The sequence below is a fragment of the Pituophis catenifer genome, unplaced genomic scaffold (assembly GCF_029215685.1).
Source record: "Pituophis catenifer annectens isolate HBS135680 unplaced genomic scaffold, rPitCat1.0.hap2 SCAF_18, whole genome shotgun sequence".
Taxonomy (NCBI): Eukaryota; Metazoa; Chordata; class Lepidosauria; order Squamata; family Colubridae; genus Pituophis; species Pituophis catenifer.
In genome coordinates this window covers 8,757,888-8,770,940 of record NW_027256898.1, presented here as the reverse complement: position 1 = coordinate 8,770,940, position 13,053 = coordinate 8,757,888, and the positions used below count along the sequence as shown (strand labels likewise).

The 13,053-nt window shown below is 49.8% G+C and overlaps 1 protein-coding gene across 1 annotated transcript in view; it reads right to left on the bottom strand.

The window, feature by feature from the left end:
• Positions 1 to 1,047: 1,047 nt before the first annotated feature.
• Positions 1,048 to 13,053, bottom strand: part of IGSF21 (immunoglobin superfamily member 21) — a 245,122-nt gene continuing 233,116 nt past the window's right edge. The window contains 4 exon segments of the mRNA XM_070956298.1: positions 1,048 to 1,115; positions 1,231 to 1,269; positions 1,716 to 1,908; positions 4,650 to 4,735. Of these exon segments, the coding sequence (XP_070812399.1) occupies positions 1,048 to 1,115; positions 1,231 to 1,269; positions 1,716 to 1,908; positions 4,650 to 4,735 (386 nt within the window).

The window sequence follows — 13,053 nt, the reverse complement described above, 5'->3', positions numbered from 1 at the left end:
ATGCAGAAGCCCACAAGAACGAGACACGGACCCCGAGCACGGATTCTAGAGCAGGGGTCACCAACCTTTCGGACCTCAGGGACCACTAAATTCATAATTTTAAATCCCGCGGACCACTAATATGATCAGCCTAAGGACCGGGTGGGTGGGCGTGGTTAGGTGGTCATGTGACTGGGTGTGTGTGGCCAACTCGATGCCGCTCGCCCCTCTCCTCCTAGCCACTCCTCGCCTGCCTGCCCGGGCTCCTTAGGACCCCAACAGGAAGCAGTTGTTGGAGCTAAGCGGCCACCACGAGAAAGCGTTGGCAAAACAGCTCAGTTGAAATTGGCTCTGGCCGAGAAGAAGGCACAGCAGAAGCACCTCACTGAGGACTAGGAGCATAGGCTTTCCAAGCAGAGGGAAGACCTGCGGGAGTGCAAGGCCAGGTACCGGCGCCTGGAGGCTCAGTAGGCTGAGATGGTCAGCCAGTTCCAGGCCATGAGGCAGTCCCACTGGAACGAGGCCTTCCAGCTCTTCGCCACCAGTGACACTTCAACAATAAAAATAGCTACTAAAATAATCAATTAAAATCTCCCCATTAAAAATCACCCATCCGATCAGCAAATTTGTTGGAAAAGCCATGTCTTCAGGTCACAGCGGAAAGAGCGGAGGTCGGGGGCCATCCGGAGCTCCGCGGGTAACCCATTCCAGAGGGTCGGTGCGCCCAAAGAGAACGTCCTCATCCTGGGTGCCACCAGCCGACATTGTCTGGTCGATGGCACCCGGAGGAGGGCAGTCCTATGTGGGCGGTGGGAGGCAGGCAGAAGGTGGTCCTGCAGTACCCTGGGCCCATGCCATGTAGGGCTTTATAGGTAAGTACCAGCACCTTGAAGCCCTTTCAGAGGGAGTAAGCAACTCCCCTCCCATCAAGAGTGATGGATAGACCATGAGATGCCAGTAACCACAGCTACTCCGTCTTGGAGGGGTGGAGTCTGAGCTTGTTCCTACCCATCCAGACCCGTAATATAAAAAATGCATATAATTTTTCTGCGGACCACCAAACTTTTCTCACGGATCACCAGTGGTCCACGGACACCAGTTGGTGGCCTCTGTTCCATAGGGTTTAGGGAAGAAAACTGGGGCAGGACAGGAGGAAAATCTCTGTAAACATTCAAGAAGCGGCAACGGAAGCGAACGCGGCTTACAAGGAGGCTGGGTTAGACGAGGGGTGGGGGGGAGCAGGCGGCTTACCGTTAGAGTCTTCTGTTCCTCTTGGAATATTGGGGTTTTCTAATCAGAAAGGGGGCGGGGTGGGGAGAAAACAATAAGACGGTCATTGAGCATCGGGAAAATACATGCGAGGGTCAGGTGGAATGGATGGCGGATGGGTATGAATGGATGCTGGCGCCAGGATGAGGAATGGAAGTCGCAGGGAGGGATGGTTGGAGGCTGGGGAAGGAGAGAGTTGGGGGGGGACGGACAGAGAGCAGGAAGGATGGCATGGCTCTGCTGGGTCCCCCCCTCCCCCCTAAAGTCAACCTTGCAGTCTTCCTACCACCCCAAGGGGGGGGGAGGTGTCCTTCTCTTGCAGGGAGCATGCCGCTGGAAAGACATCAAGAGACCCACAAGAAGGTTGGATGGGATGGTTGAGATGTCAGCAACGAGTCGGAAGGTGGGGGGGAGGGAGAGATGATCCGAGATGAGCCGTCAATGGAGGAATAGGGGCTCCCCCCTACCGAACACTATCAGCCTGGTGTGGGTATCGGTGGAGCCCAAAGGATTCTGCGCCGTGCAGCGGTACATCGAGCCGTTCAGTTCAGCCGGCACGCGTTCCAACACCAGCTCTTTTCCGTCGTGTTCGGCGCTGCCGTCCAGGAGCCGGCTCCCGACACGGGTCCAAGTGAACATGGGCTCGGGGAAGACTTCGTTCTGGAACCAAGGATTCCCCCCACCCCCACAACCCCAAACAGGTCAGATCAACCAACAGCACTGGAGGAAAAACGGGTTGTACACTTATCGCCTTGAAGGTTCTCCTGGGGTTCTTCTCAACCCTGGAACCATCGTCTGGATGGGGAGAAGCAACTTAACGAGGGACCTGGGTTGGCTTCAAGAGTCCAAAGCATGGCCATAAAGCTCCTTGGAGAACCTCATCACAAAGCAATTTAATTGCCCTGCGGCAGGAAAGGCTCTTGGTGAGAACATACTTCTCAAATGTTGGTGTTTCAGGTGACTCTGGTTAGATAATTGTTCTCGGGAGGAGACAGAGAGAGGTTCAAAGGAATAACAGAGCTGGAAGGGACCTTGGAGGTCTTCTAGTCCAACCTCCTGCTGAAGCAGGAAACCCTACAACCTTTTCAGACCAATGGTTTGAGAAGTGGGTTGGACGCAGTGGTGAAATCCAATTTTTTTTCTACCGGTTCTGTGGGCGTGGCTTGGTGGGCGTGGTGTGGCTTGGTGGGCATGGCAGGGGAAGGATACTGCAAAATCCCCATTCCCTCCCCACTCCTGGGGGAGGAATATTGCAAAATCTCCATTCCCACCCCACTCTGGGGCCAGCCAAAGGTGGTATTTGCCGGTTCTCCGAACTACTCAAAATTTCCGCTGCAGGTTCATCAGAACCTGCTGGATTTCACCCCTGTTCCAAGGTCCCTTCCAATTCCTTTATTGTGTTAATAACAGAGGATTGGTATATTTAGTCTTCTTAAGGCTGATGGAGCACCCATAACTTCTGGAGGCAGGTCTTAATTGTTCTAGAATGAGCTCTGAAATTAGCTCAAAAAATAACTCTCTTTTTGGATGGGTGGGTGGGACTCAAAAGGTCCATCTCAGCTCTCCAGATGTGCTGGACTGCATCCCTTGTCAAGCCCCAACCAGAGTAGCCTGTGCTGGAAGCTGTAGTTTGGCAAATCCAGAGAATTTTAAGTTGAAGATGATCTTCTGATCATCTGGATCAGAGTGGGGTGGGAATGGGGATTTTGCAGTATCCTTCCGCTAGAGTGGGGAGGGAATGGGGATTTTGCAGTATCCTTCCCCTGGAGTGGGGAGGGAATGGGGATTTTACAATATCCTTCCCCCAGGAGTGGGGTGGAAATGGGGATTTTGCAGTATCCTTCCCCCAGGAGTGGGGTGGGAATGGGGGTTTTGCAGTATCCTTCCCCTGGAGTGGGGTGGGAATGGGGGTTTTACAATATCCTTCCCCCAGGAGTGGGGAGGGAATGGAGATTTTGCAGTATCCTTCCCTTGCCACGCCCACCAAGCCACGCCCACCGAACCGGTAGTAAAAAAAAAAAAATTGGATTTCACCGCTGCATGCAGAGCTTCGCTCCCTCTTTCCAGCAGCCTCCCAGTGTGTTAAGTTTTCAAGTCACACACCTGGCAGGAGGGGGAAAAAAATGCAACCTTCCAGGACTATCAATTTATCTGACTCTTAGCTGCCATGACACACACACACACACACACAAGCAAACACCCCTCTGTGTTTGCAAGACCAGTTAGTCACAGCAAGGAAATTAATGCGGGTGTTTCTTTCACAGTTGGCTGCTCTTCTTCGGTACACAATTGTCTGTCTTTGTCATTTAAAACAATACAAAAGGAAGAAAAAAAACCCCTCTTAAATTATCCACAGAAGTGACCTAGAAGACGAATACCTAACCCAAGTGATGGCAAACCGTTTCGACGCCGAGTGCCCAAACTGGAACGTGCCTGTGTGCACATGCAAGTGCCAGCCACTTGGCTTTCTGGTTTCCGGGCGCACGCATGCATGCTGGCCAGATGGAGCTTTGCGCGTGTTGGGAACCGGAAGATCAGGTGGCTGGTGCGTGCATGCACACATGGTGTTCGGGTTTCCGAGGCTCCAGCACGCATGAATATCAGATGGCCACCATGCGCACACCAGAAACCGGTTAAGAAGCTGGCGACGGCGCACATGCCCACAGAGAGGCCTCCACGTGCATTGTAGCACGCGTATGTTGTGGTCTGCCAGCAGCCTGCGGAGCTGGCAGCAGAGTCAGACAGTGAGGAGGCTGGGGAGGACCATGGGCCAGTCCTGGAGTCTGGGGAAGGCTCGGACGAGGGCTCTGCGTCGGAGGCAGAGAAAGGGCCATTGGGAGGTACGTGCTGCCTCCGGAGCCTCCTGAGTCGGACCTCAGCGCGGCAGAGGAACAGGGGGGGCGTGTTCACAGTGCACGCATGTGCAGAGTTGCCAAAAGGCAAGAACAGCTAAAACAAAAGGGACAACTCAGGAGTAAGGCTTGGAGATGACTGGCCCCTCCCATAAGACTTAAAAGAGGACCAAAGGCATGTGGGCCCTTTGCAGGAAAGCAACGTTGTTAATTCTGTTCCCAGTCGGCATCTCTGTTTGATTCTGAACTCCGTGGGGCTTTGCCAATTATGTCTTTGGCAGCGTGTCAAGGGAGATAAAGGTGGGTGATGATCAGCCTTATCCCGAAGGACTCTTTACAACTATTTTGGGACTCCTCTGCGAATGAACCGAATTCACAGCTGTTGCAATAAAAGAGGTTTTTGGGACTACTCGTGTGTTTTACTGACTCAGGAAGCCTAGGTCAGAACAGCCTAAAAGGTTCATACAAACCAAGAAAGTCTTTGAGCTGGGGCAGAGGGCTGGAGTTTGGGGAGTGGGGCAGGGGGGGAGGGATGAGTGTCATACATACCTGAAACCCTTGGACCAGGATACGGACCGTGTCTCCAACGCGGGCTCTTGTTGGGGTCATCAGAATTTTGGGACCCTTTGGAGCCACTGCAGGAAAGAAGAAATGGGTTAATCGTTGGTGTTCTCCTGTCTCCCCCTCCCCATTTTCCCCCCTCCCTCCCTGCGAAGCTTGACAACGTTTGAACTTGCCAAAGATACTCTGCCTTTAACATAATAATACGGCTGGTCGTCGACTTACGAGCTCTCCAATGGAGCTCAACATTTATGCTGCCAAGTGAGACTTTTTTTAAGTCTCGAATTTTTTTTAAATTAGTCACGCGGTCATTAAGCGAATCTGGTTTCTCCCCCCCGCTGACTTTGCTTGTCAGGAGGTCACAAAATGAGTCCAGGTGACCCCGGGGACAGTGCGACAGTCATAAATACGAGCCGGTGGCTAAACGTCTGAATTTGGATCACGTGACCCTGGGGAGGCTGCAACCGTCGTAAGTGTGAAAAGCGCTTTTTTTTTAGTGCTGTTGTAACTTTGAATGATCACTAAGTGAACTGTTGTAAGTCAAGGACTTATCTGAATGTGAAAGGGGTTGTGTATGCCTTCTACACCCGCCACACCGAAGAGGGTTGTTATGTGAGACCAGTTCCAGCCATCCATAACAAGGTTAAAACACATTGTGTGACTGTCGTCTTCCTTTCTCTGCGGATTCTCCGAGGATCTAAGATAGACTTGACCGCAAAATGCTCTCCCATCCTTTAGTCGAGTTTAGACAATATACTTAACCTGGTTATTGGATGTACACAAGGCTGGATACATGGAATTGACTTGTGACAGTACGGGTAGTCCTCGACGTACGACCGCAGTGGAGCCCAAAATCTAGGTTGCTAAGTGAGACGTTTGATAAATGAGTTTGGGCCCCATTTTACGACCTTTCTCGCCATGTTTGTTAAGCGAACCGCTGCGGTTGCTGTTAAATGAATCACACGGTTGTTAAGCGAATCTGGTTTGCTAGTCAGAAGGACGCTGCGACCGTCATAAGTGTGGATCAGTTGCCAAGCCAATTTGAGTGCAAATCACATCATCGTGGGAATGCTGCAGTAGCAATAGCCCTTAGACTTATATACCGCTTCACAGTGCTTTTACAGCCCTCTCTAAGCAGTTTGCAGAGTCAGACTATTGCCCCCGCCCAACAATCTGGATCCTCGTTTTACCGACCTCGGAAGGACGGAAGGCTGAGTCAACTTTGAGCCTGTTGAGACTCGAACTGCCGAACTGCATGCTGGCAGCCGGCAGTCAGCAGAATTAGCCTGCAATACTGCTTTCTAACCACTGCGCCACTGCGGCTCTCTGCAACGGTCGTAAGTATGAAACATGGTCCTAAATTGCTCTTTTCAGTGCCATTATAACTTCAAACGGTCACTAAGTGAAACTGTTGTACGTCGAGGACTAGCTGTGACTGAGCCCACATTTCGATCATGGCAGTCGTGAAGCAGGGGATTGGGTCTCATTTTGCGGCAGTCGTTAAACAAACACGGCAGTCATAAAGCAAACACCAGAATCATTTGGTTATTTGTTACGGGGAATTTTTTGCTGGAAACTTTAAATGCTGGTTGACAGCCAAAAAATCCCAAAAAATTAATGGGAGGCTGCAAATATTGGGTGCCAAAATGTGGCTACATGACACTGGGGTGTGTGTGCGGGCAGGCGCTGTATCTTCGGTTGGTAAGTGACTAGTCATAAGTTGAGGACTAACTGTAATATACAAAACCAAAGAGGGTGAACCAGGGGTGAAATCCAGCAGGTTCTGACAGGTTCTGGAGAACCGGTAGCGTAAATTTTGAGTAGTTTGGAAAAATACCACCTCTGGCTGGCCCCAGAGTGGGGTGGGAATGGAGATTTTGCAATAGCCTTCCTCCAGTAGTGGGGAAGGAATGGGGATTTTGCAACCTTCCCCTGGAGCAGAGTGGGAATGGAGATTTTGCAATATCTTTCCCCTGGAGTGGGGAGGGAATGGGGATTTTGCAGTATCCTTCCCCTGGAGTGGGGAGGGAATGGGGATTTTGCAGTATCCTTCCCCTGGAGTGGGGTGGGAATGGGGATTTTGCAGTATTCTTCCCCTGGAGTGGTGTGGGAATGGAGATTTTGCAATATCCTTCCCCCAGGAGTGAGGGAAGGAATGGGAATTTTGCAGTATCCCAGGAGTGGGGGAAGGAATGGAGCTTTTGCAGCATCCTTCCTCTGCCACACCCACCAAGCCACGCCCACCAAACCACACCATGCCTACTAAGCCACGCCTACAGAACTGGTAGTAAAAAAATTTTGGATTTCACCACTGGGGTGAATTCCTGCAACCTATTAAGGATTAACCATCATTATCTAACCGAGGTCAAAATGGTCACATCCAGTAGTGATATTCATCTGGTTCTATCCGGTTCGGGAAAACTGGTAGCGGCGGCTGTGGGGAGGCTCTGCCCACCCATTTTTGACACTCTGCACATGTGCGCACGCACACATGTGCGAACCGGTAGCGAAGTTAACTACCACCTCTGGTCTCATCTTAGCCAGTTGTGGTGAGGGCATCTGTTGGATGGTAAGTGGTGTGTGTGTGGGGGGTGAAGGCAGCCCTAGGCTCCGTGGGGCTTGCTCTTGGGGGAGCCCAAGGATTGAAAGGCAAGGATGCCACTTCAGTTGGTCACGGTTCCCAGCCTGCCAACAGTTTTAGCAGCTCAGCAATGCTTGTCTCAAATAACAGAGCAATTTTAGAGAGTCCTTTCTGCTCAAAAGCCAGCCGGTCGTTTGAAAAAAAAATCCAGATAGAACCGTCTTAAGAGATATCAAAAGCAAAAACAGATGTTAAATATAATTTAAAGGGACATCTGAAAAAGTCTTCCGCAGAGATGCAGGCCAAAAAAGGGCTGGCGGAGGAGGAGACAGGAAACACCCACCCACCCCATTTTTCTCCAATTGTTTGCAGAGAGATTAAGGAGACCTGTCCTGATCCTAGGACAATTGACCTATAATCCGGAGGTGAATGGGACAATCTCCCACCTTGCCACAAAATTTAGAAATTTCGCTCCGGGTGCTGGTAACATGTTCCTTTCTCTGCTGTTGCCAAGGATGGGATTCAGCTGGTTCAGACAAGTTCGGGAGAACCGGATGCTAATTTTATATCTGGTTTGCCGAACCATTAGTTTCGAGGACTGGCTGGCCCCGCCCGCCCTGTTGTGGTTCACCAGCAGACTGTGGAGCTGGCAGCGGAGTCGGACAGCGATGAGGCTGAGGAAGAACATGGGCCAGTCCTGGAGGCTGGGGAAGGCCCGGATGAGGGCTCTGCGTCGGAGGCAGAGATGGGGCCAGGGCCATCGGGGAGTGAGGTGCGGACTCCGGAGCCTCCAGAGGCTGACAGTAGAGAGGCAGAGGAACAAGAGGAGCCTGTTCCTAGTGCACGTACGAGAAGAGCTGCCAGAAGGCAGGACTAGATAAAGCAAAGAGGACGACTGTTCCAGCAGTGGAATAGGATTGTCTTGAAACTCCCTCAAAAATGTGGTGTTATTAGCCATCAAACCTCAAAAATACACTCTCCCCCAAAAGGTTTCCAGAATTTTGTCCACGACTGTAGAGGCTCACCTACCAAGAAGGAAGTTGGCACCTCCTGAATTGCAGTTTCTGGAACTAGAGCTCTATCCAAGAAGGTCCTTCGTTTGAAGGATGGTGTGGTGATCGGTCTCAGGTCTTGGCGCTAAAAAAAACCCACACCGAATCTGACGAGTTGGCAGAATGGGTGGCTTGAGGAGACTATGTTTATCTGCAGGAAGAATTTGCAGGACTGTCGCTGAGTCAACACCAGGCTTCACTGGAGCTCTCCGCGGTGCTGAAACATCAGCTCCCTTGAGTACCCATCACACCAAGGTAGAACTTACGAGAGGTTGCCAACAGTTCATTAATACTGATTGTACAAGCAAACATCTCTCTGATCAAAGGCTTCGGGGCAGGATTACGGTGAATGCAGCTTTCCTTCTAGCCTGCTTTTGGGCGGGGGTGGTGGGGGGAGGGGTTCAGCCGGTTTCCCTCAACCCCAATTCTCTCCACTTCCTCCCAAAGAGTAGGGGATTGGGATTACGTAACTGGCATCCTTTTTCTACTGGAAAAACGGGCCTGTAGTTTCCAGAATGCTTACTGAGAAAATAAACACATCCACACTTCATTTTTACCGACCGACTTTGAACTACTATCCCTCTATTAAAAAGCGAGTTCTTATGTCCTGAAGACCAATGAAGAAGACCATTTGAAGCATAATTCACATTATGTTACTACCGGTTCGCCCCGCACGCACACGCTCGCTACGTGTACACACACATGCCAGTGGTGGGTTTCAAATTTGTTTACCACCGGTTCTGTGGGTGTGGTTTGTTGGGCAAGGCATGGCTTGGTGGGAGTGGCTTGGTGGGTGTGGCAGGGGAAGGATACTGTAAAATCTCCATTCCCTCCCCAATCCAGGGAAAGGATACTGCAAAATCCCCATTTCCTCCCGATCAGCTGGGACTCAGAAGGCAGAGAATAGATGGGGATGGGGCCAGCTAGAGATGGTACCATATTTTTCAGAGTATAAGATGCACCAGAGTATAAGACGCACCTACCTTTTTTGGTGAGGAAAAAAAGAAAAAGAAAACTCCCTCTGCCTCTGCCCAATTTTGCCTCGTTGCCGCAAACAGCCTGCTTTACTTTCAGTTTCGTTTTCAGCATAGCTTGATTAGCACAAGGAAAAAAAAATATGCTACAGCAATTTACTTCTTTGCAGCAAGCAGCAGAGCCCCGCGCAAAACAGCTGAGAGCAAATCAGCTGAGAGTCGGGAGGCCGATCCAATCAACTTGTGCTAATGAAACTGTGCTGAAGCTGAAAGGAGCTGTTTTTTCTTGCTGTTTGCTTGCAAGGAGGTAAATTGCTGGGAGGCAGAAGCCAAAAGGTAGGGGCCAGTGGGTGGGCAGGCGTACATTTGGTGTATAAGACGCATCTAAATTTTCACCCCCTTTTAGGGGGGGAAAGGGTGCGTCTTACAGTATACTCCGAAAAATGCGGGTACTTACTGGTTCTCCAAATTACTTAAAATTTCCGCTACCGGTTCTCCAGAGCTGGTCAGAACCTGCTGAAACCCACCTGTGGTGCGCGCCTTCCGTGTATGCGCCCCGCTTCAAAAACATGCCTAAATAGGATGGCAAAATAGGACGGGCCCACCCGTGATTTCCACTACCGGTTCGGGTGAACAGCTCCGAACCGGTTGAATACCACCTCCGATTTGAAGCCAAGAGTATCTACACTGCAAAAACCTGAATCCTTTTGAGATCTTCTTCTATCAGCAGCACAGAACAGAATGTCTTGTTAGGAGTATTTTTGCTGCCAACGATGGTATTTCTACATTTTTCCCCCATTCCCCGAGGCATTTATTTGCCAAGGAACAGATCCATCATTGAAAACAATGCATCGGAACGGTGAAAGCAGGGGTGAAATCCAGCAGGTTCAGAAGTTAGCAGAACTTCTGAAGCAGAAATAGCAGAAATTTTGAATAGTTCAGAGAACCAGAAAATGCCACCTCTGGCTGGCCCCGGAATGGGGTGGGAATGGAGATTTTGCAGTAATCTTCCCCTGGAGTGGGGAGTGAATGGAGATTTTGCAGTATCCTTCACCCAGGAGTGGGGTGGGAATGGAGATTTTGCAGAATCCTTCCCCCAGGAGTGGGGTGGGAATGGGGATTTTGCAGTATCCTTCCCCTGGAGTGGGGATGGAATGGGGATTTTGCAATATCCTTCCCCTGGAGTGGGGAGGGAATGGAGATTTTGCAATATCCTTCCCCTTGAGTGGGAAGGGAATGGAGATTTTGCAATATCCTTCCCCCAGGAGTCGGGAGGGAATGGAGATTTTGCAATATCCTTCTCCTGGAGTGGGGCGGGAATGGGGATTTTGCAGTATCCTTCCCCTGGAATGGGGAGGGAATGGAGATTTTGCAATATCCTTCCCCTGGAGTGGGGTGGGAATGGAGATTTTGCAATATCCTTCCCCTGGAGTGGGAAGAGAATGGAGATTTTGCAATATCCTTCCCCCAGGAGTCGAGAGGGAATGGGAATTTTGCAGTATGCCCACCAAGCCACGCCCACAGAACCGGTAGTAAAAAAATTTGGATTTCACCACTTGGCGAAAGTAATTGAGGAGGAATTTCAATAAAGCAAAACAGAACACAGAAAAAAAAATATCTGGAATTTGCAGAGGGGGAAAGGGAGTTTCTTAGCACAAGGCATAGCATCCTGTAACTCTGGGAAAAAAATAATAATCTGTGTTTTGCAGGAAGTTTTGTTTTTGTTTTTTAAGCTCCAAGACAGCTTCGGTCCAGTCAGCTTCTGGACCAAAGCCGTCTTGGAGCTTCAAACTGTTTGCAGTTTTGCTCTAAGATTATCGAACTGAGTCAAGCTTACTTGTTGGTTAAAAGGGCCTACTCGTCTAAGATGTCTTTAGATGAATTCAGATCGATTCCCTGTCTGGTTTCAGTGCAGACGGACCTTTTAAAAACAAAATCCAATCCTGCCTGATGATCAGAATCCTCCATCGGCAATCCATTCAACTGAACGGAGTTTGAGATGGATTCCTCTTCGGGATTGGCAGGGATTCTTGAGTAGAATAAGAGAATAACAAAGTTGGAAGGGACCTTGGAGGTCTTCTAGTCCAACCCCCTGCTTGGGCAGGAAACCCTACACCACTTCAGACAAATCATTATCCAATCTCTTCTTTAAAACTTCCAGCGTTGGAGCATTCACAACTTCTGGAGGAAAGTTGTTCCACTGATTAATTGTCCCCACTGTCAGGGAATTTCTCCTTAGTTCTAAGTTGCTTCTCTCCTTGATTAGTTTCCATCCGTTGCTTCTTGTCCTGTCCTCAGGTCCTTTGGAGAATAGCTTGACTCCCTCTTCTTTGGGGCAGCCCCTGAGATATTGGAAGACTGCTATCCTGTTTCCCCTGGTCCTTCTTTTCATTAAACTAGACAGACCCAATTCCAGCAACTGTTCTTTATATGTTTATTCTCCAGTCTCCTATTCCTCTTTCTTGCTCTTCTCTGCACTCTTTCTAGAGTCTCCACATCTTTTTTACATCGTGGTGACCAAAACTGGATGCAGGATTCCAAGTGTGGCCTTAGCAAGGCCTTATAAAGTGGTCTTAACACTTCACGTGATCTTGATTCTATCCCTCCGTTTATGCAGCTTAGAACTTACCAAGGCCTTAGCAAGGCACGAAGACTCAAGTTGATTTAGAATCTTTTCGAGTCGTGAGTTTCTTTCTTCCTCGCCAGCCGTCATTTTGACCAAGCTCTATTATTCTGGATGTGTTAAGATTAATGTCTCCCTCAGCCAAAGGCAGTTTTTCCACTGGGGGATTAACATAAAAGGTATTTTGTCTTTAATATGTAAATGCCGGGTTTGACAGAGACAGAGGAGCCCTTATAAAGACCGCAACTCAATGAAGCGTTTGATCAGGGTACCCTTCCCCGGATTAGCGCCTTAAAGAACATCAGGTAATCTTCTCCTAGCTGGGGCTAAGAGAAAGGAGGGCCAAGATAGGAGCTGGATCAAGAAAATAATGTTTAATCGCTTCTCTAAAGTGATTAAGGACTCTTTTGATGGAGATTTCGCCCCGCTTTCCCCCCAGCGCCCGCACGAGAGGATGAATCCGAGAAAAGACAGCAAGGCTGATCAACGGTGGAGCTTAGGCACGCCTGGTGTAAATACTACTCAAAACGGATTGCAAAGGGAGCAACGGTGCCATCCATCCATCTATTCCCACCTCCCCTCCCAAACCGGCAGGCTTGGCAGCCAAAGACAGACTTCTGAATAAACCCCCCCTCCCCCCCTCCATCAAATCTCTGTGTCCTGAACTGACACTCAAATCCTTTTGAAGGTGACGTGTTCGAACGCTGCTGCTTGCCAGTGGGGGAGGGGGAAATAAAATAAAAGGACGTGGAAGGAAGGATGCTAAAGCCACCGGCTGCCTCTCTCGACTCGGAGGCTGGCAGGGAGATAGCAAATTAGGGAGACCTGTCCAGGTTCACTCCTCCCGTTGGTTCCTGGATGGATGGCAGACAGGAAGGAATGCTTCCTTCCCTTTTCTTTTATTGCTCGGGATTTCGTGCCTGCCAAGGTTCATTAGCTCGGAAGGGTCTCACCACGAGCAAGAATAAAAGGCGAGAGAAATTCGGCTTCGGCTTCTTTTCACGGCTGCCTTTTAAAAAAAGGGGGTCCTAGATTAATGAGCCAGCCAGGAAGGTAGAACAAAACGGAGAGGAGAATAAATATATAGGAATGAAGAGTGCGGGGTTTTTTTTGTTTAAAAAAAAAAAGATCTTGGTTTGGAAGAGATATCAGAATTATCTTC